General features: G+C 51.5%; 11 protein-coding genes and 2 pseudogenes across 13 annotated transcripts; 8 read left to right on the top strand and 5 right to left on the bottom strand.

Moving 5' to 3' along the window:
• Positions 1-44: 44 nt before the first annotated feature.
• MSY001_1968 lies at positions 45-2,048 on the top strand (annotated as a pseudogene). Its single transcript is given in 4 exon segments — positions 45-91; positions 119-311; positions 346-984; positions 993-2,048. Coding segments are annotated over 4 exon segments (1,935 nt in total).
• Positions 2,049-2,461: 413 nt separating this feature from the next.
• MSY001_1967 (uncharacterized protein) lies at positions 2,462-2,982 on the top strand (the record flags this gene model as incomplete). Its single annotated transcript, XM_018883797.1, has 2 exons — positions 2,462-2,594; positions 2,627-2,982. The coding sequence occupies 2 exons, from the start codon at positions 2,462-2,464 to the stop codon at positions 2,980-2,982; spliced, it is 489 nt and encodes a 162-aa protein (XP_018740521.1).
• Positions 2,983-3,447: 465 nt separating this feature from the next.
• MSY001_1966 lies at positions 3,448-4,055 on the top strand (annotated as a pseudogene). Its single transcript has 3 exons — positions 3,448-3,559; positions 3,680-3,807; positions 3,885-4,055. Coding segments are annotated over exons 1-3 (411 nt in total).
• A 1,728-nt stretch (positions 4,056-5,783) lies between these two features.
• Positions 5,784-6,702, bottom strand: MSY001_1965 (uncharacterized protein; the record flags this gene model as incomplete). Its single annotated transcript, XM_018883796.1, has 3 exons — positions 5,784-5,864; positions 6,131-6,316; positions 6,571-6,702. 3 exons carry the CDS (start codon positions 6,700-6,702, stop codon positions 5,784-5,786), a joined length of 399 nt encoding a protein of 132 aa, XP_018740520.1.
• A 644-nt stretch (positions 6,703-7,346) lies between these two features.
• On the bottom strand, positions 7,347-8,668 carry MSY001_1964 (uncharacterized protein; the record flags this gene model as incomplete). Its single annotated transcript, XM_018883795.1, has 2 exons — positions 7,347-7,501; positions 7,636-8,668. The coding sequence occupies 2 exons, from the start codon at positions 8,666-8,668 to the stop codon at positions 7,347-7,349; spliced, it is 1,188 nt and encodes a 395-aa protein (XP_018740519.1).
• A 1,620-nt stretch (positions 8,669-10,288) lies between these two features.
• Positions 10,289-11,667, bottom strand: MSY001_1963 (uncharacterized protein; the record flags this gene model as incomplete). The annotated part of the gene is made up of 3 exons (XM_018883794.1): positions 10,289-10,599; positions 10,798-11,552; positions 11,630-11,667. 3 exons carry the CDS (start codon positions 11,665-11,667, stop codon positions 10,289-10,291), a joined length of 1,104 nt encoding a protein of 367 aa, XP_018740518.1.
• Positions 11,668-13,486: 1,819 nt separating this feature from the next.
• On the top strand, positions 13,487-15,136 carry MSY001_1962 (uncharacterized protein; the record flags this gene model as incomplete). The annotated part of the gene is made up of 1 exon (XM_018883793.1): positions 13,487-15,136. One exon carries the CDS (start codon positions 13,487-13,489, stop codon positions 15,134-15,136), a length of 1,650 nt encoding a protein of 549 aa, XP_018740517.1.
• A 104-nt stretch (positions 15,137-15,240) lies between these two features.
• Positions 15,241-17,337, bottom strand: MSY001_1961 (uncharacterized protein; the record flags this gene model as incomplete). Its single annotated transcript, XM_018883792.1, has 3 exons — positions 15,241-16,088; positions 16,395-16,824; positions 16,879-17,337. The coding sequence occupies 3 exons, from the start codon at positions 17,335-17,337 to the stop codon at positions 15,241-15,243; spliced, it is 1,737 nt and encodes a 578-aa protein (XP_018740516.1).
• Positions 17,338-17,678: 341 nt separating this feature from the next.
• MSY001_1960 (uncharacterized protein) lies at positions 17,679-21,146 on the top strand (the record flags this gene model as incomplete). The annotated part of the gene is made up of 1 exon (XM_018883791.1): positions 17,679-21,146. The coding sequence occupies one exon, from the start codon at positions 17,679-17,681 to the stop codon at positions 21,144-21,146; it is 3,468 nt and encodes a 1,155-aa protein (XP_018740515.1).
• A 111-nt stretch (positions 21,147-21,257) lies between these two features.
• MSY001_1959 (uncharacterized protein) lies at positions 21,258-21,527 on the top strand (the record flags this gene model as incomplete). The annotated part of the gene is made up of 2 exons (XM_018883790.1): positions 21,258-21,448; positions 21,485-21,527. The coding sequence occupies 2 exons, from the start codon at positions 21,258-21,260 to the stop codon at positions 21,525-21,527; spliced, it is 234 nt and encodes a 77-aa protein (XP_018740514.1).
• Positions 21,528-21,935: 408 nt separating this feature from the next.
• Positions 21,936-23,367, top strand: MSY001_1958 (uncharacterized protein; the record flags this gene model as incomplete). The annotated part of the gene is made up of 2 exons (XM_018883789.1): positions 21,936-22,292; positions 22,318-23,367. The coding sequence occupies 2 exons, from the start codon at positions 21,936-21,938 to the stop codon at positions 23,365-23,367; spliced, it is 1,407 nt and encodes a 468-aa protein (XP_018740513.1).
• Positions 23,368-24,041: 674 nt separating this feature from the next.
• MSY001_1957 (uncharacterized protein) lies at positions 24,042-25,017 on the top strand (the record flags this gene model as incomplete). The annotated part of the gene is made up of 2 exons (XM_018883788.1): positions 24,042-24,688; positions 24,714-25,017. 2 exons carry the CDS (start codon positions 24,042-24,044, stop codon positions 25,015-25,017), a joined length of 951 nt encoding a protein of 316 aa, XP_018740512.1.
• A 10-nt stretch (positions 25,018-25,027) lies between these two features.
• Positions 25,028-25,996, bottom strand: MSY001_1956 (uncharacterized protein; the record flags this gene model as incomplete). Its single annotated transcript, XM_018883786.1, has 1 exon — positions 25,028-25,996. The coding sequence occupies one exon, from the start codon at positions 25,994-25,996 to the stop codon at positions 25,028-25,030; it is 969 nt and encodes a 322-aa protein (XP_018740511.1).
• Between the last annotated feature and the right edge of the window lie 43 nt (positions 25,997-26,039).

Raw genomic sequence — 26,039 nt, 5'->3', positions numbered from 1 at the left:
TTCAGTCGTTTCTATCACAGCGAGCCACAGAGGCGCTGCATGAGATGCCCGAGGAGCATCTGAGTCTGATTGCCTCGTTGGCTCAGGAGAGGTACATATCCTTTGGCTAACACGAAAGCGACAAGAACGAAGCCGACCTCGCAAAAAGTATCCGCGCAACGCTCATGCCGGAGGGCAGTGAGATGACAAATACCGAGGGAAATATGGTCGATGTGTTGAGCCTATCGACCATCCAGTCGAGCTTGCTGCGGATTGCACAGCGGGTGAACTATGGTGTTGATGTCGGGCCCGAAGACGAAATGGTGCCTACTGTATGTGCATAGAGACTGACACTAGTCATTGCAGTTATGGCGCTGGGAGGTCCATGACCTAGGACTGCTCCCGAAGGAAAATCTCGACAAGCTTGTGGCACGCCGCGAAGAGCGTGTGCAGGCCAGGGCACAGGTCAAAGAACTCCTGGAGGGTATGCCACCGGATAAGTACCAATCTCTCTTTCAGTCAAGGAAAAAGACAAGTGCAAAGCCACCCAGTCAGGATGGCCGAGACGCCCAGCTGGAGCGCGGATCGTCGCCCGCGCCAGTCAGTGTGCCCGCTCAGTCAGAAGAAGCGCCCAAGCCCGCGACTCCAGCACCCAAGGAAAAGTCGGAGCGCACAAAGCTCCGAGAAACACGCCGAGCTGAACGCCAGGCCAAGGAAGAGAAGGAAGAAAAGGACAAGCAGGCTCAAGTACGTCTGTTTAACTCCTTCTTTCAGCAGCCGGCCGCAAAGTTGTCGGCGAAAAAGGACGAGGACGAGGACCATAAGACAGACTTTGAGAAGACATTTTTGCCCTGTGAATTTAAGAACGTGGCGGAACCCAACAAGTTTTACCGCCCGGTTGATGATTCTCTCCTAAAAGAGCTAGACATACGCTCGCACGCACCGTCAGGTACGTCCAAAATATTCACACAGATCTTCTCTCGGAATTTAAGCAAAAGTATGGGCGTCCCAAGACGTCACGCCTGCGTGGCATTTACCCACCCGTCCATGTACGGGAGATTATGAAAGCAGTGACGGAATCAGATGTGTTGGGGGGGAATGCAGAAGAGCAAGCGAAGCGCGGCCTGGAGAAGCTAAACAATCGACAGCTCTTGCCGATCAAACTGCTCCAGTTCCAGTCTGATCGGCGCCCTGGATGGATAGGCACATTCACGCGTTCGTCCAAGTTTATCACACCACGCAAACCATTGGGTCAGGACCCGCTCGTGTTGGATTATTCCTATGACAGTGATGCAGAATGGGAAGATGTCGAGGAAGGCGAAAATGTCGACCCATTGGACGAACGCGAAGACGAAGAGAGCGTGGCCGGCTCGGAAGAAGACTCGGAAATGGACGATTGGCTTGAAGATGACCTGGAAGAAGAGGAAGAGGCTATGCCTCTCGGCGAAAGTGTCGCCGAATTAGAAACGCCTGCTAGTGTTTCGTCGTCGCGCAGTGCTCTTATTAGCTCCGCGCCAGCCGGTGTCAATACTTTAAAGCCGAAAAAGAAACTTAAGCTGCTTGGTCGTCGCTTTGACTCTAAATTGGTTCCTTACAGCACGGGGCCCCATTGGGAACTCAAAATGAGAGAACCTACCCACGAAAGCTTTGCACCATACCAGATTCAGTTCTTGAACGAAGCGTACGTGGGTCTAGATCCCTTTTCTTTTCTTGCACGGACAATTACGATTGATGCTGAAGATGTGCCATTGGAGAAAGAAAAGCCCTCTACCCCCTCTTCTATTGTGGCGCAAGCGTCTCCGTCGGGGTCATCCACGGCACAGCCTGCTCGTACGACGAAATTCCTCTTTCCCGATACCCATCTACCTGAACTACTTCATTTGATTGAAGGATCTACACGGTCAAAACCCGCCCTTGTTGAAGACTTAAGAGAGCACTTTGCGCCGACTATTAAAGGTGTTAGCAAGACAGCCATTGAAGCTAAGTTAAACGAATGTGCCACACGTGAAAGCAAGAAACCAGGTGCAAAATGGATCATCAAGGATGAGTGGAAGGTATTTCTAGAATAGCTGAACTCAAGAATTATAGCAGCAATTAGGAGACAGAGGAGCTAAATGGCCTTCTCAACGGCATAGAAGCAGCGAAGATACCCTAGAGCAATATTCCTTTAGGGCGATGTTCATGTTGTGCTAGATGGCTTCGCTAACCAACAGTAAGGCAAGATGGCCGAGCGGTCTAAGGCGCAACGTTAAGGTTTCCTTAATTCACAAGCTAAATAGCTTCCGTTGTCTTCGGGCGTGGGTTCGAATCCCACTCTTGTCACAATTTTTTGCTTAGCCGCATGTTACCCTCCACATGTGTTTTTGCCATCGTAACAATAGACCGTTACGATCTCCACATATCATGGGATCTACTGAGGCTGAGGTTACGGAGTCAAGTCTCCCGTAAGTGCTCTTTTTGTTTTGTCCTGACATTTAGAGAAATGATCAATGAGCTCAATTCGGTCCTGGTTCCCGATGAGGAGGTGGTCAGGATTCAGGAATCGAAAAAATTGATCAAGGAGATTAATGATAGACATCAGGTGGAACGCAAGGCCGTTCTTGAAATGATCCAGGGTATGTGTTGTGTGAAGTTCTCATAATAATAGGCCTGGAAAAATCAGTGTCCCAGTTGCGCGAGAGCACATCGCGTTCGTCGGCAGATTGGCGCTCTCTTGAGGAGCACATGGCCGTCATGAAAAATATGGAAGATCAAAAATTTGATCTGGCGCGAAAGATTAATGAGCAAGAGGCTGCTCTCTCTATGCTTGAGTCTGAAATTGAAGAACTGCGTCGAAAAAGCGACATGCTTGAGAATTGGGACGTGGAAGAAGAAGTGGTGATGGATAAAAATGCGTATGTGGGTGTACTAACTATAGTCTTTCTCTTAATCTCTTCCGAGGAATTGGGTTCCTCCCACACTATGAAAGCAAGCAACCAGATGCACTTATGGTGTCTTTGTTAGTTCGTTCGACTAAACACAACGTTGCAACTTCGTTTGATATCGACTATGATGCATTAAAAAATTCCCCTTCAGAACGCTGCGCCTTGGCCATGCAAATATGGGATGCAGTAGAGTAATTGGTTTCACTGATTTTGCTAAAGAAATGTAGCTGGTATTCGCTTGTAGTTGGGCCTGGGATGATACCCTTAGTGTGGAGATAATAGTGTCACTTTCGTACCATTTTTGTTTTCGTTCAACAATCACGCATGACTGCCTACACTACCTCGTCTCGACCCCGTCGTTCGTTCTTCGGCTTAGCCATTCTGGCTACAATCATAGCCATCATCGGTACACTCATTACGTACCTTGACTCGAACTTAGTACGCATATCCTTATTTACTTAAGCGCCGATTTTACATTTTTGACCAACCGAAATTACACGCCATTGTGAAAGATGCAGTTGCTAACCATGGCAACAACACTGAAATGATCTTCGATGAAATTGTAACCCAACTTCGCAAGGATCCGAAAGTTGGCCCTACCCTAAACCCGAACTCTTTCCGCGACCCCAACGAATGGGTTTTCAATAATGCAGGCGGTACGTCCATTTCATGCTGACTAGTAGGTGCTATGGGCTCTATGTACATCATCCACGCCTCTATCACCGAGGTTCGTGCTCACATCTAACGAAAGTATCTAATTTTTTTCGGCACACCAGTTGGCACCGAGGGCCACACTGGGCGTCACACCGTAAGTATTTCCGTGCTCTTATACCAGGCGGACGATTACTTCCACATTCTGACCGGCGAGCAACGTGCATACAAGGCTGGTGCTTTGGTCGATGAGGTACGTGATCTTTGTTTTACATCCAGCGTTATCCGGCTGGCTCAATGCATTATCTTAAACGCGGCCAAGTAAAGCAGTACATGATGCCCGAATCGGGCTGCTGGGCACTTGAGTTAGCTCAAGGCTGGATCCCTCCAATGCTGCCTTTTGGATTAGCTGACACACTCTTTTCTACTCTAGACCTTCCCACATTCTGGCGCACGGCTGTCATTACTGCCCGGGAGATGATCTCTAATCTGCTTCGTGGTATGTATCAAGGCGAGGTTTGCCAACTATGTACAGGAAAATTTTAATCGAGTTCATCCATATACGGCGTTCTTGCTGTGATGGCGCAATTGCTTACCATGATAGGCGAATACGAATCCAATAGCCGTCAAAATGATTGAAATGCCGCCGAACATGCTCATTGCTCCTTGGATAGTCATGGCGTTTACCATTTGTCCTGTGAAGAGCGGAAAACTTCCAGCTAATAAACATCGCAGAAAAGTATTGATGGATATAACGGCCGCGGTATTGTTGCTGTAAGTATCAGTCATATAAGCCATCCATGAATTGAAGGTCGCGAGCATTCCAAACGAAAAGCAGACACTGCCGATACTTGGAGCAATCCAATGAATATCTGCAAAAGGTGCTGTCCAACCAAAGATGAACAAGCCAACCGGTACTAGTACTAGCGTGAGTACACAAGAGCGGATGCGTAGTTCAGGAGTATGTTTATTCTCATCGTATGCTTTCTTGAAATGTTTGTTTTGCAGCCAAATTCCGACGATCAATGTGGACAAAACAAAACCAAACATCACAGCAAAGTATGTAAATCCCACTTGAACACGAGTGAGATGCCGTATATTATACCATACTGCCGGAAAAAAAAGAAGGGACCCATAGAGTAGTCCATAGAGCAAAGCCGTATAGAAGCACACGATCATGATGACAGGCTCTTCTAGCAGGAGTTTGATTGGCAAAGGTAGCGAACCAACAACACGGTATACAATGAGCTTGAACATTTTTATCGTGGGCCAGGCATGCATGAACCTACGCCACAACCACCAAAATTTACTGTGATGGTGAGACCACTCCTCAATGACTTCTTTATCAGCTAGAACTTGTTTTTCCAATAAAACAGGCGGATAAGTCTCTGGGACAGTTAGTGTGTAGATGATCAGCAATACCGATCCAACAATGGGGATGGAACGTAAATTCCATCGCCACGTCGTTTCGTGAACAGTAACAGCGCCAAGAAGTGCAGCCAAAGGTGGACCAAAAAAGGCAGAAAAACGAAACATAGAATTGTAGGGTATGCGATCACGTTCCGTCGTCATATCCACAATACTACCTGCAACGTTAACAAAAATCGCTGCAGCAAAGGCACCAGCAAATGCGCGACAAATAAGAAGCGTTCTCATATGATCCGACAAGCATGCTCCCAAGTCAAAGAGAATCATTCCGGTCATGCCGATGATAAAAAGCGGTCGCCGACCCACAACTTGACTGATTGGCCCCCAAGGTAAGGCGCCAACTGCCATACCAAACATATAAACGCTCGTTCCTAATTGCGCGACTTCTGTGCTAACATGGAATTCATCTTTTACAGCTAGAACACCAGGCGAGTATATACCAGACGCATAAGCAGCATAGACAGTGATCCAATCGAAAACAGCGTTGGAATAGATCTTCTTGGCAAGTGGCCAATTTCTCGGGTGACTGCTGTAGTCTAATTCCGTTGAAGGCACAATGGGTCTTGCATTAATTGATACAGAATCATCATTAGTACATTTATTTTCTTCGTCCATGACATAGAGAGGGCTTGGTGGAAGGACGAGTCATACACTTGCAATACTAAGAGCACAACCGTGCCGGTACACGATATCCTCCACAATGACGCACCAACAACCAAGAAAATTCCTAGACAAAATATGATAAGCTTTTATGGGGATGCCATCTTAGTCTTTTTTCATTTCATTAAATACCATTTTCAACTATGACATATTATTAGTTTTTTGATGTAGCGAAGCACGCGCTCGAGCCGCCAAATCAGCATACTGATCACGATTTGCTTTCTAATTGTCAGATACTCATACCACGTACTAGCCAACTCCGGACCTGATTTTCCGAGGACACCAGCTTTTTCGCACCTGTACCATCTTGAGACTGTTCCCATTGAAGTAAAATTTTTTTCAATGTAGAGATAGATTCTCGATGTTCTGGTGCCGCATCGAGGTTCGCATTATAAAGGTTCACCCACTGCCGGTGTCGTTCGATGAGCCTGTCTTTTGCCCCATGCACGGGCAGATGGAGAGCCTCAATATAAATACAAAGAACATACCTCGAGAAGTTTGCGCATATCGCGCTCTGTCTTCAAGTGGTATTGCGGGCGAGTGAGCTTTTTTGTGGCCTGAGTATTGGTCTCCTTAGAAACACCCAACCAACTATCCATTGAGGTTGAATTAGTTGCTGGCTCGATACCACACCCATAATCCAGATGGGCATTAAGGGATGCAACATCAAATTTCTGTTGACATATCGGACATTGAACAACAATGTCCGAGTTCAGGGTGCGATAATCGACATCATCCACGCCTGGTGTACCAGCTACTCGCTTTCGTGGTCGAAGGTAACGGTGTTCTCCTTCAAGGGCTGGCTCTTCTAGTTCATCAGTCTCTTTCAGAGATTGAGTTTTCTCTTTATCCTGCTTTTTCTCGAGTGTCTGTAGTTGATGCCGTTGTTTCATCAAAAATATCCTACTGTATTATTCCATTGACTCACGTACCTCGCGTCCCGCCAGTGATTCGCTGCTGCTTCGAGCGCAGGTTGGGCAACCAATTCACCATCAAAGGCTTTCTTTTGCCTACAATTTGGACAGAAAGTACCTTTACCACCAGGCTGATTGATATGCATTCGAATGCATGAAGAACAGAACACATGAGCACATTCCCTAAGTGCGACAGGCGCACGAAATATGTCCTTCTGTTAGAATTTCCAGACATACATAGCAAAGGGTACAGCGTAGAGAAGAGTCCAAGGGGCGCAAAGTAGCCCATTCGCCTGTCCAGTCAGAGGGATCGCCTATCTCGGCAAGCAGCGCGTCATTCATGCTGCCTTCTCGGGTGGAGACGCGCGTTGCTTAGACATTCACACTGGAGGTTGTGTTTTCTCCACATTATAAAGCCTTTGGTCGACTACAGGTATCATTATAAGCGCCGCTGGAGTGTATGCTCTAGCGGTGATGGCGGAGACGCTCATGGCGAAGCATTGCATCTTTTCTAGAAAACGTTGCACCACAAATTCGACATGTCCATTCAAGTTCCGCTAGAGCCTTTTGTACATCAACTTCCTTCCCTAGCACGATGCATTGATCCACCTTAAGCAGTCCATCTTTCACAAGCTGTGCTTCTTCGCGTAGATGTAGCGTGATACGATGACGCGCTAAATCATACATGCGATGGAAAATCGTACCACAGACCTGATGCGTTACAGGCGATACGTAGTCACAGCGTATGGCTGAGCCCGATACAGGCGAGGACGTATTGCCCCTGTTGATATTATGATTTGACGTGGGTGAGGTACCGAATGGATGTCCAGCAGTACGATGCAGTGGGTTTGTCGCACTTGATCCGCGTGCACTTGACACCGTACGTGGAGGACGCCCACGTCGGGCAGTAGTTCGGTGCGGTGCGGGCGACATATGGTGTGTTTGCTCATAGTCGGAATCAGCATCGAGTTCTGAACTCGATGATTCCGAAGATTGAGCAGTAGAAGAACTAGGTATGACCGAAGATGGGGAGGCCTCCTTCTGGTGACTTCGACTGGACGGCCCGAATGTGGCTATACCTGTGGAAGAATCCTTGATGGACATAGGGTGTGAGGCATCTTGCTCTTGGTCAGTAGCGGGTGTGATTGCCTGCGCACTGTTCAAAATTGAAGGGCTTCGCCCATTGTCATCATCATGCGTTGGTTCACTTTCGGTGGCACTTATTGACATTTGCGAACCTGAGACTGACTCCATATCTGTGCCCGTACCAAAAGTGCTGTCTTGACTGCTGGGAATATAGCCATAACCAGTCATAGCACCTGAATTGGTGCGGCCAAGCGGCTCAGTACCGTTGCGAGTTTTATGCATTCGAGCACCAGTATGATTAGGGAGATCATCTTCGGAATCACTTGAGGTGGATACAGAAGAGAATGTAGGGCCTAACATGGGCCAGTTGCCCTCTGAAGGCAATTCCCGGCTTTCCGGGATGTTCTGAGGCGGGGTCCCATACATGGGCCTGCTCCATTGCTCCAGCAGTTGCTCGTTGGGCTTCGTGATACCCATTGGCGCATCCTGTATCACTGCATTAGCATGAAACGGCTTTTCATCCTCGTCATCCTCTTCCTCCGTACTAGAGCCGGTTTCCATACCACTAGACAAAGATAATGGCGTAGCCTGAGAGGCTGCTAAGTCGAGAGAGGGCTGCGAGGAGAACAGAGGGACCATATCTCCAAACAGATTAACATTATTATGCTTAGCAGGCGGTGTATTAGCCTCATTGTAATCTAGGTGCAGGTCCCTTGGGGATACAGTGAGTTTCTCAGTCGCAGGCCGATAAGCACCGGTTTCGTTATCATGAAAGAGATCTGGATTTGCCGACACTGAAGGTGGAAAACCATGGGCATTGTTTTCGCGCCAATAAGATTTCCAACGACGCAAATTGTCTTTTCCTTGAGCCCCAGGTTTCCAAAGGAATGAGGCTGCAGCATCCATATCACCTAGTGCAGCAGCCCATGCTCGTATGTCAGGAGTCTGATGAGCAGGAGGTGTAACAACTCGAGATGAATCAGGAGGAAGCTGCTCGGAGGGAAGCGACGGAAAAAGAGGGGGCATTTTTGGAGTCGTCGTAGAATCGCCATCGTTCGTCTGCAGCGAAAGAAGGTTTAGAGGAGCACCGAGTGTCCCACTAGAAGGGTTTTGGGGGGGTGTATTATAAGGTGAGCCGCTCTTCAGTGTTGCAGGTGAGTCTTTGGATAGATGAGACTGAAGATGAAGATTGTGAGGGGCTTCATCGAGAAGCGGTGATGTGTCTGGGAGCTGCCCTCGATGCTCCCAAAATCCTGGCCGTTGAAAGGGCGCCGCATCTTTCACCTCCTCATTTCCCCCTTGCTCATCATACAGGACGAAGTCGCCTGCCTCCATGGACAAGGCTGGCGGAAATGTGCCTTTAACTGTTGCCGATGTCCGGAAACACGGTGCCCACGAAATTTTGGCACCGGGGCTCGCCTGGTCTGCATGCACATTCGGCCGACAAGAATATTGGACTAGTGTCCGTGCGCGCTAAGCCGGCACCACGATGATGAGCGGACGACAGGTACAAGATAATGAGAAGCGCGATCTAGTTGGGCACGTTCTCTTCCAAGATGACCACCAAGAACTTTTGTTACAAAATCACTATTGAAAATGTGCCACCCACGGGTAAGTGGTAGCTCATGCTCAAATCCAGCTACAACCCAAGATTTAGCGTGCGTATTGAGCCTTGCGTCAATGCTCAGCGTCTCTATTACTACACAAGATGGTGAGAGCGTGGGTTCAATCATTGTATTCAGCAAGGATGATGTGGAAAAGGCTTACCGCCTCTCAGGCATCTTTTTACATGGTACAAGCCTTTCTATTCGTCGATCTGATGTGGTGTGCGACCCTAATCTTTCTTCACTCAAGTTAGGGCCTGCAGCTGAGAAGGTCTCGAATTCAAACAAGCATCCTATTACATGGGCTGGTATTGCCGCACGACATGCCCCAATGGTACCGTCTCCATTATCCAAATCGGTTTTACCTAGCACCACGATGCAGGCGCCATCTCTGCAAGAATCGCTACCCGTGTCGACTTCTATTCAGACTATGCCGTCAACCATAAATTCAAACATGGAAGCTCCCAGCACTACTCAGAGAAACCTCTACGTTCTTAACCTTCCGCTCGGTATTGACTCGTACGATCTGACAAATTTGTTTGCACAGTTTGGTCGAGTCGTACACAGCGTTGTGTTATCAATGCTTGATACACAGGCTCGACGTCGAGGCTTTATCGACATGGAAACACCTGAAAGTGCAAAATTGGCTCTTAACTCTTTGAATGGTTATATTTGGCGTGGTTACCCCCTGGAAGTATCTTATGCACTGGTGCAGCGTGGTGAAGTACCACCAGGCACTCAACTCCCTAAGACACCCGTCATTGAGCTTAGTGGCCTGCTACTCGCTGCCACAATTGACGAAGAAGACGTTCATTCTTTGATTGACCCCCATGGTGATGTGGAATCACTTGTCTTTCCTCACGAACATTTTGGGCGCCCGACTTTCTCAGTGCGTGTCACTATGCGGTCTCCGCAAGATGCACAGAGAGTATGCGCTGCTCTAGATGGAGTGCAAGTAAATGGTCAGCTTCTGCGAGCAAAGTCTGTCGAGTAACACATGGTCAATTCATGTAAGATCAAATAAGAATCATGTATACAGAAACTATGAAAAGCGAATATGTCCCCATCCATCAGTGGAAGGTGCGCTACTTTCTGCCGAGAAAGTAGCTGGCACACTCACGGTTGATAAACCCATGGAATAAGGTCCATTACCGCCATCAGTGAGGCCAACCTGATCAGCGAGCCGGCGATAAGCTGGTACTTGAACCAAGTCGTTGCGCACCAGAAGATGCTTCACGGTCTCCGCGTATTGCGTCTGGACGTCTGGTTCCAGTGCAGGGCTGAGCAAGGCACGCCCAACAAACAATACTCCATGGACAGGATCGAGAAGAACCTCCTCGAGTATGTGGGCATCTGGTATATCAAACAGTGTATCCAAAAGCAAACGTGCGGATGAAGTATCTGCTGTTTGGCTGATAAGTCGATGAATAATGGCGGACGCAAGTTTGTGAGTACACATTTGTGGCAGATGAGATTTAAATCGTGGGGCCAAAAGAGCAGGGACACCATCAAGTTGGGACGCGTCTAAGAGCCAGATCAGTAACAACGAACCATTGGAAGATGTGGCCAATGGAACGCAATGAAGAATAATTGCAAGCGCCACTCGTTTAATATGCTCGCGTGGGGTGTTCGGATGCTCAAGACAAGTCCTCATGCTTCGAGCTCCGAAGCGACCCTGTGCGATTTCCCATGTGCGGTCCACCATAGCATCCATGATAAAGTCTGCCAGAGGAAAGCCAAATGGCAGTACGCATTGCACCACATAATTTCCAAACTGGTCCAACAGAAGGGCTGGTGTATATGGCTGAATGTGCTTAACAATAAGAGCCTGTTGCTCAGCCGTTTTAGCACAATCGATAATCTTTTGGGCGGCCCATGTACCATTTTTATGTATACCCAGTGATGCCAGATGCGGTGCTAAAATCTCCAACATTTGTGTTTTCACTCCTTCAGAACACTGTTCAAAGAAGCGCTGTACAACAGTATTGCCGATGTAGTTTCGAGCCAACTCGACGATAATGAATAGCTGCTCCAAGGCCAAATCGTCGACTTGCTCTTGAGTCAATTGACGTGCTTCCAATGATTTGCGCATTTCGCGGTACTTCCCATGGTCAATTCGACGGCTGCCACGGCTCTCTGATGGATTTGGAATGCCGCTATGATACATGTGTTGTACAGCGGACCGGAATTGTAGAACGGTGGGATCTACACCCTCGCGGAAATGTAGCTCATTCAATAAAGCTCGTTGTTCTTCAGGTTCAACCACAGGAACCAGTTCAGACGGTAGTGGAATACCACCTTTATCGCTGCATGGAGCGATAGAAGTTGAGCTGCCAATACGCATGGTTCGAGGAGGAGGGGACCATACATCTTCCTCTCGTACAGTTTGGATACATATGGGCCAATGAGAAAGGACCCCATTTTTGTGAGTAACAAAGTCATCCAGCAAAAGAGCGGCCCGGGCATCTTCAACATGCTTAAAAATAACTTGTGCACTTTGTCCGCGAATTAAAGCACGTTCAACCTTACCAATATTGCTCAGCCACTGCATTAACTTTGCCTGGGTGGTGCCAGGAGGCAAGGATGATATATGAACAGCCCGAGATAGGGGGGGATCAGGCTCAACAAAGGTCGGCGAGGAAGCACCCCACATGATTTGTGGAACACAAGACTGGTCAGAAAGAAAGTCAAGGAGATAGGGACCAATATAAGCAGAGCCCGCTTCGGCCGCAGTCTTCGCACAAATAGGGTCTTCAAATTGGATCACAGCAGTTCCATTTTGTGGAAACAGCTGGATATCTTCAATTACACCATAGGGCTCAAACAAGCGGAGCAGCATCCTGGTAGATACTTGTACACTCAACTTGTTCAGGTATACATTACAGTCTTCACTTCGAGGTTGTGACAAAGGTTCTTGCACAGCCTGCAAAGATAGACTCCGAAGCCGCGTAGCTGGATTCATATCCGCCATAGGTGTGACACCATAGGCTCTCTGCAGTTCCATTTCAGTTCGATGACGACCATCAGGTCCGCTGAGCGCCGCAACTGTACCGGATCGAATTCGACCTGTCCCTGGTGCACGCAACGGCTGAGGGGCTGGTGAGTTTTTCCGAGGACTTCGCTGCAATACATCATCCATTGCAGCTCGGAAACCTGCCGCCGCCGCCGCAGGTTGAAGCATTGTAATATCTGAATAAAGGTGATCTTGAGTAGCAGAGCGGGGCTCGTCATTCAAACCTAAATAGTCAAGTGTCTTTGCGACTGACGAGACATCAGTGTCCCGTAAAGTCTCTTGATTTGTCATTTTCGGAAGAGGATCAAATGCACCTCGCACATTAGGTAGTGAAGCAAACATCTCATCATAAGGATTAGTCCCTGTACCCAGATGAACAGGGCTAAGCACGCGACGTCGTCTATTCTCCATTCCCATCATTGGCGTTCCTGGCAAACCAAATCGTGAAGGAAGAGTGTCGGCTCGTGCCCGACCGCGCGTCGCGCGCGGAGCTGGCAGTCCATCTTCTAAAGAGGAATGAGAGGGAATCATGGAGAGAGATCCAGAGGGAGTATGACGGTTTCGGTTGAGAGACATTAAAGACGAAACCGGTGCCGGATGCACAGAAGGATTATTAGAAAAGTGAGGATTAGAAAGGCTGTTTTCACCAGAATGACCAGCAGGGGTGATAGGGACTTGAGACCATAAATCTGAATCTATCCACGAGCTTGTTGGGGGTATGTTGGATGCGTTGTTTTGCGCCATCCTCGCGCAAAGTGAACGTGCGCGCCAGCGCCAAGCTTGATGAGCAGAGAACCTGTGATGTACGCCGTTCTACGCAACGCGCACACGAACAGGCCACGACACCTGTGTGTTCGGCCGTCGGCAGTGCACTTCGGCCGAATCATTGGGCAGCGGGCTGATGCATCGGGCTGCGTTTGCAAAATCGGGCGGGCTCGTCCCGCGCAAATCCTGCATCCCCCGGCTTCGAAAAAACGATTCTTCATTCCACGCCACCAGGACATTTAAGAACGACCCTTAATAATTTAGGGCCGTACCCTGTCATTTAGAACCACAAACAGGCTTGAGTTGACTCAGTAAGTCTGTGCGTGGTCTCTGTGTGAATACTGCACATTCTTCAGTGCCTCAGGCGCTGTTGTGTGGTAAACGGTTTGCTCACACGGCACATTTGACACATTCTGTGTGCTTGTTACAGACGCACGCGTGTCTTTGGTGACACTTATGGATATGGAGGTTCCACGACGTGCTCCGCGCTCGCGAAAACTTCCTAGCCGCTTGCGCTCGCCGTCACCAAAACCGCTGTCGGCTCAGCGACCTGAGATCGCAAGAGCAGCATCGCCTGTTGCAATCACTGATCATGCCCCAAATCCAGATGCACAAGAAGGTGAGCAGGCCACTGGTCCAGGGAAACGCCACAGGAGGCCTAGTTCTATGTATAAACCTCCAGAAGCGCTGACAGCGGACGTCAAACGGGCTTCGCCTGTGGCTATGCATGCTAAACCCAAGAGTGCGGCACGTCCTCATCCCAAACCCCTTTCTCTCGTGAAGAAAGAAGGTGATGAGGTCCGTACACCCACGCGAATTACACTCCGTGTGCCGCCTCAATCTGCATCAGCCGTGGATGATGTTCATACACCCGCTACATTCACGAGGAGAGGAGAGCGTATGACGGAGCCTATTCGTAAAAAGGCGACCAGAGCAGACAATGAGACAGGTATCATGAGCCCCAAGCCCGTACGTACGGCATCTGGTGTTTGGCGCATGAGTACAACACTTTTCCCTAACCAAGATGAGGAGGATGAGGATGAGGATGATCTCGACGAGGAAGGTGCAGGAGAAGTGGCTCGCAATACGCTTCAACTTGATCTTGCTGAGCGCGCCTGGTCCATCGCGATGTCCGATACCCCTAAGCCCATTCTGCACGTTGACGAACAGGATTTGTGTGCGGACTCAGATGGTGATGAAGACGATTTCCATCAAACTATGCTTCATGATGACGAACTCGATATGCTTACACGGGCTGATTCGCCCAAGGACAGCGACGAAGATGCACCTCTCACGGATGGACATGTTACTACGCCAGCCTCATGTGGGGCGAAGGATTCGCCCGTCGAAGCTCGAAGTTGTTCGCCAGCATTGTCCAACTCGGCGTCGTCGCCGCCCATGGAGGGAAGAAAGGATCCTGTGTTTTCACATGCGCTGCCTGTTCCACACGTGCTTACCAATGACCTGTCGGTCCATGCCGGTTCTATTACATTATCTCTTCCATTTGATTTAACGCAACCTACCTCCCATACAAATATTTCGACGGGAGTTGGAGATTCAGTGTCTTCGCCGATTTTAGATGCACACGGTGAGACCCCTCTCACGCCGGTGCATTCACATACCGTGAGCTCCCCTGACGAAGATGAAGAAAAAGAACGTCTTTGCTCGTTGGTTCCGCCCACATTGCCATCCGATCTATCTCAGGTAAAGCCAATAATGGCTCCGTCCTTATCTTCCTCCTCTCCTTTGAGCAACATTGACGAGGGATCCGAGCAGACCTTGCTTGATACAGCGTTTGAAACAGGTGAGCCTGCGGCGGTATCTCAGGAAACTGCGCACAAGGATGCTTGGATTAACGCGGGGCCCTCATTGCACATGTCCCTAGATGATACGGATATGGACCCTTTTCTGGGAGCGCCTGAAAAAATGTTCGCACTAACGGATCTGGACCGTGCGTGGAATCTAGCAATCGACTGTGACGCGGACTCCGCTGAGGCGCCAAAGCGGCCCAGAAGTGTTCTGACACATGGAAAGCGACCTCGTAGTGCGGATGGATCCTACACGTCGCAATCTCGCACGCGCATGTCTCGTCTGCGTAGCCGTGCGTTGTGACATTATCAACGAAAGAAACTTGTATTGTAGCGCCGCAATAGGCAAAATAGCAAAAACAAAGTGTACATGGGAACTATAGAGCCCAACAATTTTAATTTACAATATTACATGGGCAGTATAACAACAGAGGTAGATTCCGCACGACGCATAAAGGGTTGGGTAAAGGCCGGGCGTTGTTGCTGAAGCGCATCTTGCAGTACGGGCCGGCGGGTGCCAGCAGCAGCACAAGGTGAGTCGCCATCACCACCCTCGAACGAAGAGTCACAGGAAGAAAAGCTTGTGTCTCGAGCCATATCGGGGGGTGCAAGCTTGTCCGCTCTTAGAGGCTCCATGCGTGACACGGGCGGATTAATGGGGGCAGTGGAGTAGAGTTGCTGCGGAAGGAACGCAGGTGCAGAGGGTCTCGGAGCCATGCTCATCACACGGTTCATGCCAAAGGCGGCGGAGGCAAGAGCAGTGCCAGCTGGATTGCCATCACCATAGGCAAAGCTTCGATTTCGCGTAAATTGCTTGCGAAAACCATTCATGCCACTCGAACGTTTTTCCAGGTGGCGTGGGTCATCCATTGATACATACGCCCGTGGCTCGCACAAATCGGGACAGTGCTGGAAAAACTCGGCATAACCTCCTTCCAGTACATACACGTCCGGGAAGTGACACCGCGGATAGTCACTTGCCAAAGAACGATCTGCCTGGCGAAGCGCCAGAGCCATCGAAGGTCCTCGTTTCTGGCTAAACTCGCAGTGGAAAATTAGCACAAACTTACGGGTATCACCACAACTGTCAGCCATACCACTCTGTGTACGCTCAGGCATATCACGATTGGCATGGAGACCATGGCCGGGCTTCAAAAAGTGCTGGGTAAGCTGCTCCAGGGAATTCAAGTTCACAGAATTAATAATATGTCCTCCTTCATGTTCGTAGGCAAAACGACAGTCCACCACCTGATAGCCTGAAATCTGGTGGTCATAGTGGCCCGCAATTAAACTGCGCACTGTCTCGGGTGTGACGCGCATGAGTCCATCACTTTTGACCGTAAAACAGGGCAAGATCTTATGCTCCATTTCATGCATGCCAAACATCGGAAGCCCTTGTGAATGGGGCTTTGATGGTACCATAGCAGCTGGTGCTGTTGTCAAGGGTTGGTTTTCTTTATTAGGCAGTCCTCCAGCTGTGTGAACCCGCCGCATAACCGGAGCCTGTGTCGTTCGCCGAATGGAGGCGCGAATAGGCGACCCACCATGCACAGGCAACTCACCGAACTCTGCTAGCAATCCACCGGATCCCGATCCACTCTCTAGCAAAGATGCATCACAGGCAGGAACGGATGAAGAAACAGGTGGAACAGGTGATGAGGGAAGCAGCACAGGCGCATTTACCTGGGGAGACTGCGGGTCGAAAAAGTAGTCGCCCATGGGTGACGTCGACTTGGACGGGGGGGCTGGAGCCAAAAACGAATCACTGGCATTGCTGTCGTCGACAATCGGTGGTTCCAAACATACTGCGGGTGACGGGGAGGGCAGGGGGGCTTCCGTAGAGTCAGGGTCGTCATGTTGCGGCCACCAAAGTGATGCACTTTGTGAGCGCAAGTGCGTGCGGGACTTGTCCTTATTAGGCGGTATCGAAGGACCTTCAGAAAATAACACGCAGCGGTCAGGTCCATCATGCTCGAAAGAGGCATCCTGCAACTGTCGAAGAGATGACAAGCGCCGTTTGAGAGGGCGGTCCCGCTCTGGACTTACTGGGCTAGCAGGCTTGCGAAAAGGGGTATTGGTATGTAGAATGGGCATCGACTTGCGCACAGATGCGTCTGATCGTCGAACAATCGGTGGTTGGACCACCGTTTGCACTAACGTGCTGGGGCCTATTGTGCATGTTATCGCAGGCGAAGAGATTTCCATCGCATGAGGCGAGCTGTTTGGTACGCTTTGTGGTAAATTCACGAATGGTGCGAGCGGCGCATTCGAAGAGGGCATAGCGAAGGGGTCCTCAGTCGGTTGCGTATGGACGGAAGGCAGCGGCTCTCGCATGCGACGTGATGGATGTCCAGGGCTCTCCAGAGACGAGATGGACATCGAAGACCCAAATGACCAGTCCAAGTCATTCAATTGTGATTCTTCGCGTGGTTCAACCACGTTGGGTGAATTTTGTATGATCTCGTCCTCCCACGGTAATGTGGGTGTGGGCGACGACGAGAGCATGCTGACTGGATGCTTGCCTCAGCGAGTAGTGTACTGAAGATGGTACAGGAAGGCAGTCTTGCCCCAAATGTCCCGACACGGATAACAATTGCGTCACGGCACTCAATCCGGTTTAACGGGCTCTTAGAACCTCTACATCCGCCCACGCATGTCGGCGCCTGTAGTCTGGCGGAATTCTACACGCATACTTTTATAGAATCGGCATGTGCACGGCATATAACCCGTCGGTTGTGCTTCGTCAGCGCCATGATACTGCCACGTGGTGTCATCTCCACACAATTATGCAAGAAAAAAGGGAAAAAATCTCTGCGACACTAACGCACGGCGAAATCGTCCACTCTATGGCCAGCACGCTCGCGTTGTTCTGGTGGCTGTCTGCCGCCGACCGCGATGCACGCCTCCAAGGCTCAGATGCCTTGGTAGAGGCTCTTGTGGATCAAAGCACAGAAGGTGTACTAAATGCACCGCCTGGAGAGCCTGAGCCTCTCAGCGACGTTGTGACAGAGGAAGATGCACGCATATCCGAGCAGCGCCTGGACGAGTTGACGACCGCCGATGTAAATTATTCAGTGCGGCGCCTTATTCGTGGACTAGCCAGTCCACGAGAGAATGCTCGTATTGGTTTTGCGGTCGTGCTGAGTGAGCTCCTTAGTCACCTGCCTTCGGTGTGCGCTCACGATATTTTGGTGCTGTTGCTCAAGCACACCGTAGCGCGGGGCAACCTGAGTGGTCAGGAACTACGTGACCTGCAGTTTTCTCGCTTGTTCGGCGTCTTTGCTCTCGTTCGTTCAGGCCTCCTCTATGCCCCAACATCGTCGCTGGCTACATTCCAACGCGCCTTTCATGTTCTTTCCAAAGTGGCGTACTACAAGTCCTGGATCAGTGAATCATGTGGCTGGATTGTGATGCAGATGCTGCTACCCCTAGCTCGGGACAATGTGTCAAGACCCCCTTGGGCAAATGAGGCGCTCGACTGGGTGGCAGGCTGCTTGGCGGCAACGCATTCCCTGTCACCTGAGACACTGGCTTTGGCGCTGACGCTCGCACGCATTGCTCCCGAGCTCAATATCGGTTCCCGCATGTCACCACCTCTAAAGCATCCCTGCATCCTTGCCATGCCCAACCTGGCTCTCCTTGCGACTGTGTTGCGCGAGGGTGCAACGATGCATCTTCAGCCAGATATGCCCCAACCTAAACCCGGTACTTGGTCGGCCAAGTTGCCTTTCGTTTGGGATATGATCCTAGAAACGTACTTTGAACACGGAGCACCGGCAGACGCTGCTCCCTTTGCCGACTTTTTCCGCGTGGTGGTCGACGAAACCTTGTTCTCAACACAAGCATCGCCGGAGCGCAAGTCTTGGGGCTTCCAGGTCCTGCATCGCGCTTTGCAACGTGCCCCTGCCGAAACACTACCATTCCTATTTACTCCGAACCTCATCCGCACCTGGGTAAATCAACTTTCTGTGACAGATCGACTGCTTCACAGCATGGCCCAGAAAACTGTCACATACGTTGGAGAAGCGGTGAAGCGTAGTCCTACCGCTGGCATGGCACTAGTTACGCAACTGATGGGTGAACATGGCCGTCCTGACTTTGACCGCGTCACTCATACCAAGACTATCGAATCTATCTTGTCTTCGCTCGATGAAGCAGGTATTCAAAAGTACCTGGCCTACCTGCGCAATGTTGCGTACGAGACTGCCGATGTTGATGACAAGAAGCATGTCGCATCTCAGCGCCAGTGGGCATGTGACCAGATGCTGGGTCTTGTCCGCAGCAACGTTGTTGCCAAATCTGATCAATGGATTCGGGATGTACTTGTGTTTTTCGCGGGTCATGGCTGCTTTGCGCTTGTCAAGTCGCCACCAGCCCCTTGGAGCAACGTGCTGCAGGTACCTGCTGTGCCCTTCGATGACAGTGTACAGGAGTTATGTCGCCTCCGCTTGCAAGCCTGCCTTACGGAACTAAAAGGGTCAAAGACAGGGGATCATGATTGGCCCTTAGTGGTGCTGGATCTTCTGAAGGCCATGGCGAAAGAAAAAAGATGTTTCGTGAGCACTGCTACATCCCTGGCACAAGAGCGGATTGAGCGGGCTCTAGAGACGCTGAAGCAGCTCGACAAGGCTCAGTCAAAGGAGAAGGATGATACAAAAAAGGCACACATGCAGGCATTTAAGACGATGGTCGCTGCAGTGATCATAATTACCTATGAAGATACCGATGATGCTCCCGATCTGGTGGAAGGGCTAGTGGATGCGTCTAGGTTGTTGTTTTTTGAGAAGAGAAAGACCGAGATTGGCGGCATGGAAATGTTTGTGGACGTGCTGATCGGTCTTTTGGAGATCTCATCGGCCTTCTTACGGGCGATGGTGAGCCAAGCATTTGCAGCATTCATCGGATCAATGACCAAAGAGAGCATTGACCATCTAATTGACCAACTCGGTATGAATGAAGAAATCGAAGAGGTGGCAGACGAAGAAGGTCCAGAGGACCAAGAAATTTCTGAGCAGGGACTAGACAGAGATGCAAATGACAGCGAAGAAGAATTGGACGAGGACGAGGACGAGGACGAGGACGAAGAAGAGGACGAGGTGGACGAGGATGATGTGGATCCAGTGCTACGTTCTCGTGTTGAGGAAGCATTCCGTGCAACGGGAGCTGCCGCTGACGATGATGAGGATGATGACGATAACTTTGACGACGAGCAAATGGCCCAATTAGATGATAAGCTCGCTGAGATTTTCCGGCAACATACCAGTTCGAAACGCAAGAGGGCTGAGATCATACAGCGAGATACGGCACTCTTCCATAACAAGATTCTGGATCTGATTGAGATGTATGCCAAGGAGCAAAGCGGTAATGCGCTCAGAATGCGACTTGTAGCGCCTCTATTTGCGCTTTCTCGTGGTTCTGGCGATGTGTCGCAGCAAGTGGCACATCGCGCAAGTCAGATACTTCGTGCACGATTGTGCAAAGCCAAAGAACTGCCTCGTGGTAATTTGGACGTGGCTGGAATGGTGGACGAGTTAAAAGCGACACATGAATATGCGCGAAGCACACAGGATGTACAGATGGCCGAACTCAGTGGAGCTGTGAGTCAGCTTTATACCAAGGTGCTTATCCGCCATGGGCATCTCTCCGAGCCTGTCAGTGTTTATGAAACGACGCTTCACGACTTTTTGGAACGCAAGTCGTCACCTGTCCGTCCATCCTTCTTAATTGATGCTATTCGACGCCTACCCGAGCTGGGTTGGGGCCTGCGCGAATCCCTTTTAGACGGGTGTCGTGTGTCGAAATCGGCTCATGCGTTTCGGCAGATACAAGCGTTCACAATGCTTCAGGCCGTATTGCAACAACAGCAGCATGAAGAGACGCGACAAGCGACACCAAAGGCGTGCCTTGCTTTTATCAAGTCCATTTGTGCCGTGGTTGTGGAGACCGTTCATGTTGCTGCCTCTGACGATGTGAGTGCGTCTTCGCTGAATGCGCAACGCCTCAAAGAGGTACTGCGCTTTGCTCTTCAGGCTGTGCGCATCACTGTGCGAGTTGCTGGCAATGAAGCAAAAGCGGTTTATATGGCCTGGCCTTTGGATGACTTGGAAGGTATGGCTACAGCACTACAGAGCTCTACTCGATTTAAGAGTTCAACGTCTCTGCACGGTCTTATCAAGGAGATGCTTGCTGTGCTGCGGCGTGTGGGAGAGCTGAAAGAGAAGACAAAGAAGCGTACTGCTCAAGAGGACAAGCCTCGAGCGTCGGACTCTACCTCAAAAACTTCGGCTACCAAGCGTGCAAAGCGTGCGCCATAGGTTCATAGCCTACAGACTGATGGCCGGTCATCGAAGCAGGGCAGTCACGTGCCCCGAATGGACGAGCAAGCGAGCCAAGGCGTTCGAATGGCATCGCTTCTACTCGGCAGTATGAGCAACACGCTGTCAGATGCGGATCAAAAGGAGCTGAGCGCCTTCCTTGACACTGAGCAGTCAAAGGCTCGTATGCAAACAACTGTGCACGCATTCACGGAGCGCTGCTGGGACCAGTGCATGACTGGCTCGATTGGTGCGCGTTTCGGACGTGGCGAAGAGGCTTGTTTGAGCAACTGTGTGGAGCGGTACGTACATTCTAGCATCCGAGTGCTGACAAGCAGGTTCCTTGATACCTCCCTGTTTATTGTGTGTGGTGTGATCTAACTCAACAGGTGAAAAAGCTCGAGAGCCAGCGCGATTTGGTCGCATAAGAATAGCGATGTCCCATTTATAGTGTGCGTTTAGCTAGCATCATTGAAACTATATGGTGGGGTATTCTATGCAGAGATTCAGCGAGTGGTGGCCTGTACGGTGTCTCTCTTCAGCCACAACGACGGAGGCAGCGCGGCAGCCAGGGATAGGTCGGACGCGGTGCTCCGGGGTGGATCAGAAAATAATTTATGCGTGACCGAATATGACAGGAAGTTGAGCCAAGTGCTCGCCCTCGTGCGGCGTCAACAAACGCTTTGCCCGCTGCGTCACCAGAAGCGGCTCACATTCGAAGAGGTCCTCCCGGGCGCATATACCTGTACAGATCCCAGTGGATATTACTGAGACTGTACCTGTGTCACCATGGCCTCATCGCACTTGAATGCGTCTAACGTGGTCGGTGGCCAATATCGGGTCGGCAAGAAAATCGGTGAGGGTTCCTTCGGTGTGATCTTTGAGGGCACCGATCTTTTGACTCACCAGCGCATTGCGATCAAATTTGAGCCGCGCAAAAGTGATGCGCCACAACTTCGCGACGAGTACCGAACCTATAAGGTGCTGAGTGGGATCACGGGTGTTCCCCAGGTATACTATTTTGGCCAAGAGGGTTTGCATAATATTCTTGTGATTGATCTTCTGGGACCCTCTCTGGAAGATCTGTTTGATCTTTGTGGTCGCCGCTTTAGTGTTAAAACCGTGGTGATGATCGCGAAGCAGATGGTACGTGATATTGACTCACGCTCAGATTTCCCGTGTTCAGTCTATTCACGAGCGCAATCTAATCTACCGTGACATCAAGCCCGACAACTTTTTAATCGGGCGGAGCTCTAGTAAGAATTCGGGCTTGGTGCATGTGGTCGACTTTGGGATGGCCAAGCAGTACCGTGATCCCCGGACAAAGCAGCACATACCCTACCGGGAGCGTAAAAGTCTGAGTGGCACTGCCCGGTATATGAGTATCAATACGCACCTTGGCCGTGAGCAGTCTCGTCGAGATGATCTCGAAGCCCTGGGACATGTGTTTATGTACTTCCTTCGTGGTAGCCTTCCATGGCAGGGTCTTAAGGCGGCCACCAACAAGCAAAAGTATGAGAAGATTGGTGAGAAAAAGCAGAGTACGCCCATCAAGGAACTCTGTGAAGGATTTCCGGAAGAGTTTGGCATATACTTAAACTATGTGCGCAAGCTCGGCTTTGAGGAGACGCCGGATTATGACTTTTTGCGTGAGCTATTCACCAAGGTCCTGCGCGACCGCGGTGTTGTGGAAGATGGCGTATACGACTGGCTATTGCTGAACGAAAGCAAGCAGAATGACACTGAGGCACCGCGCGCCGGTCAGAGCCAAGACGCCGTGGCCGCTGGAGGGTCGGGGCCTGCAGTGGGGGCTGTTGGTACTCCCGGTACAACCCAGGCCCCTGCGCCAACGCGGAGCAAGGCGCGTGGTGCCGAGGTGACGCGCCTCAGCACCGCAGAGATTCGCACGGAGCAGGGCTTTGCGCCCCTGAGCGATGGCCACGCGGCTGGCCCAGCGGGTAGCTCGCGTGCTGCGCGCCTGCCGTCGGGACAGGCGGGGGCGCGCCAGAATTCAGTACCAGCCCCGGTCGCAGAGCGCACACGCCCTGCGGTACCCCGCCGACTGGACTCCGAACCGACGCAAAAGACGCCGGTCAACACTCACTCCTACGCCAACTATGCCAGCACGAGCGGTGTCAACCGGTATGATCCGCCTGCTGCACCAGAGCGTCGTTCCTTTGGACAACGCTTGATGGATTTCATGCTATGTCGATGCGATTAGTATAGACCCTATCTTTGCACTGTGCCTTTTGACCTCATAGACTGTCCCAAATAGGCCCTATTTCTGTCACTGCGTTCCATCGTCGGCCGTGGCACACTACTCCACAATTTGCGATGTCCCGTGCGCTCCGTGTCGCGGTAGTCGGCGCTGGGAGTGCTGGCCTCGCCGCTGCGCAGCAGTGCAGTGCTGTGGCGCGCGCCTATGGCCAGTCAATAGAGCTGGTTGTATTTGAGCGGCGGTCGAGCGTTGGTGGCCTGTGGCAGTACGAAAGCGATCCTGGGCCTTGCGATATTCATGTGCCGGAACGAGGCACTGCAGGCTATGCAACGCGGCCAAGCCGCGATCCCATGTGTCGCAGCGCCATGTATGAAGACCTGCGTACAAATATTCCATCGGTATGTAACGAGCCACTCATCCAGCCGGTGATGCAGTTCCGCGACATGCCCTTCCCTCACGGCACTGCCCTATTTCCCATTCGAGGTACGTGGCTTCTTCTTACGGTAGCCGAAGTGCTTGCCTATCTAGAGCGCTTTGCACACACACAAGGACTCTTCCCTCTCATCCACTTTGATACAGAAGTCGACCATGCGTACAAAGCTGGGCCGTGCTGGCGCATTACGACGCGCCATCGTCGCCCTCCGCACGCCACCCATACGTGGGAAGTGGACTGCATCATGGCCGCTCAAGGACGATGTAACGTACCCTACGTCCCAGCAATACCCAGTCTCCGTTACTTTAGGGGGCGCCAGATGCACAGCGCCTGGTACCGTTATCCTAACGACTTGCACGCGCGACGTGTCCTAATAGTGGGAAACAATTCGTCCGGCGCAGATATTGCGCGTGAGCTATGCGGAGGAGCGGTACGATCTTGGTCCTCAGAGGCTGGATCCTCGGCACCAGTGTGTGTGTTTCATTCGTACGCGCATGTGGATCAGCCACCGCCTATGGACTACGACCCGCGCGATCCAGCCAGTCCTGCATGGTGCCGCAACATTCACGTGGTTGGGCCCATTGATCACGTCGAGTCGGACGGCACGTTGGTGATGCAGAGTGGCGAACATCTTGCGGACATTGATCTGATCATTTGGGCGACGGGCTTCATGTACCAGGCGCCGTTTCTTGTGCCTACTCAGGCACCAATATCAGAGGCGCCCCTAGTGGTGCAGGATGCCCATACACGCACGGCACCTGACGTACAGGCCGCCAGCGTCCTGCACAATCTCGATGATTGGATGCTATTCTACAAGGCCGACCGTAGCTTGTGCTTCTTGGGCCTGCCGAACCGGATCGTGCCATTTCCATTCACACAGCTCCAGGCCAGGTACGTCCTGAAAACTTACTCTCAGAGTGGCAGCACATGTATGGCTGCGGCAGATCCCGCCGCTTCCCCGTGTACGAGCGCATTTGCCAGTGAGTGATCCGCAGCGATGGGTCGTCGAGACACCGTCGGAACACACGGCACGTTCCGGCCCCGGACCGGACGTTTGGGGCGACTTGACCATGGGTGCAGAGGCAGAAGCTGCCTATGTGGCTGCGTTGCAGTCGCTACTCCCACCGAGCGACGATCCTTCGTGGGCACCGCTGCCGACATCCTGGCACACAATGCGTCGGCAAGGCAAGGCGCTGCGCCGTGAGCATCTCGGGTATTGATCTTCATTTGCTAGCGTGTCCATACATGCACTGTACCACACGATGCAGCTGTAGCGACCATGGGGGGATGCTCATCGGGACCACGTTCTGTCCATAAGAGGGAGACAGGCACGTCAGGCGCGCGGCGATGACGCACGCTACCGCTGAAGTCGGGGCGGCTGTGCCACTTGACGCGCCCAGAGAGTGTGTCCCACGCATAAAGCGTGCCTGTCTCGTCGCCTGCCAAGACAAGCGATTCATCGAGCGAGAGTGTAGAGTGGCACCGGAACGATGCTTGCGTGTGTCCTTTGTACTGCTGGAGCTGCGTGCCGTCCGTGAGGTCCATGAGGCGATGGGTACTGTTCAGTGTGCTTAAGAGCATAGCTGCACCGTCTTGCGTAGGCGTGAGCGACGTAATAGGATCATCGATCACGTCCGTTCGAAGCTCTCCCATGCGCACGTCGTATGCGCGTAGCGTACCATCCACAGACGCCGTGTGCACGATGCCAGGAAGCACGGCGATACTGAGGATCGCATCACTGGCCTCATGCGCTTCAAAGATAGGGCGCCACGCGTTCGATGCGCGCAAATCATATGCACGCAGCACTGTGTCACTGCCCGCTGCGTACAGGATCTCGTCATTGGCGCCCCCTAGGGCCACGTCGTTCACACGGCCTGTATGTGCATTGAAGCGCGACAGGGTCTGCGCCGAGGCCACGTCCCAAACAAGGACGGAGCGGTCAGGCCCCCCACTGGCAAATCGCGTGCTGTCAGAGGCAATCGCCAGGCAGAGCACCTCATACGTGTGGCCCGCGTACCTCTGGATCGACGTCGAGCGCCCCCGGCTGTCTAATTCGTCCGAAACACCAACATGAGCATTCCACAGCTGAACCTGCTGGTCGCCACCACCCGTCAATAGGTACCTCCCGCTTGGATTGAAACGCGCTACATGGGCGGCACCGGCATGGGCCTGAATTGTGTGCGCCACGCTGTACGCCATGCACGTTGCTGCTCGCTGCAGCGAAGCCGGTCGCGATCCTGGT

The sequence above is a fragment of the Malassezia sympodialis genome, genomic scaffold, assembly GCF_000349305.1.
Source record: "Malassezia sympodialis ATCC 42132 genomic scaffold, msy_sf_9, whole genome shotgun sequence".
Classification (NCBI taxonomy): domain Eukaryota; kingdom Fungi; phylum Basidiomycota; class Malasseziomycetes; order Malasseziales; family Malasseziaceae; genus Malassezia; species Malassezia sympodialis.
The sequence above is the reverse complement of the archived record's forward strand: the minus strand, read 5'-3'. Positions and strand labels throughout refer to the sequence as shown.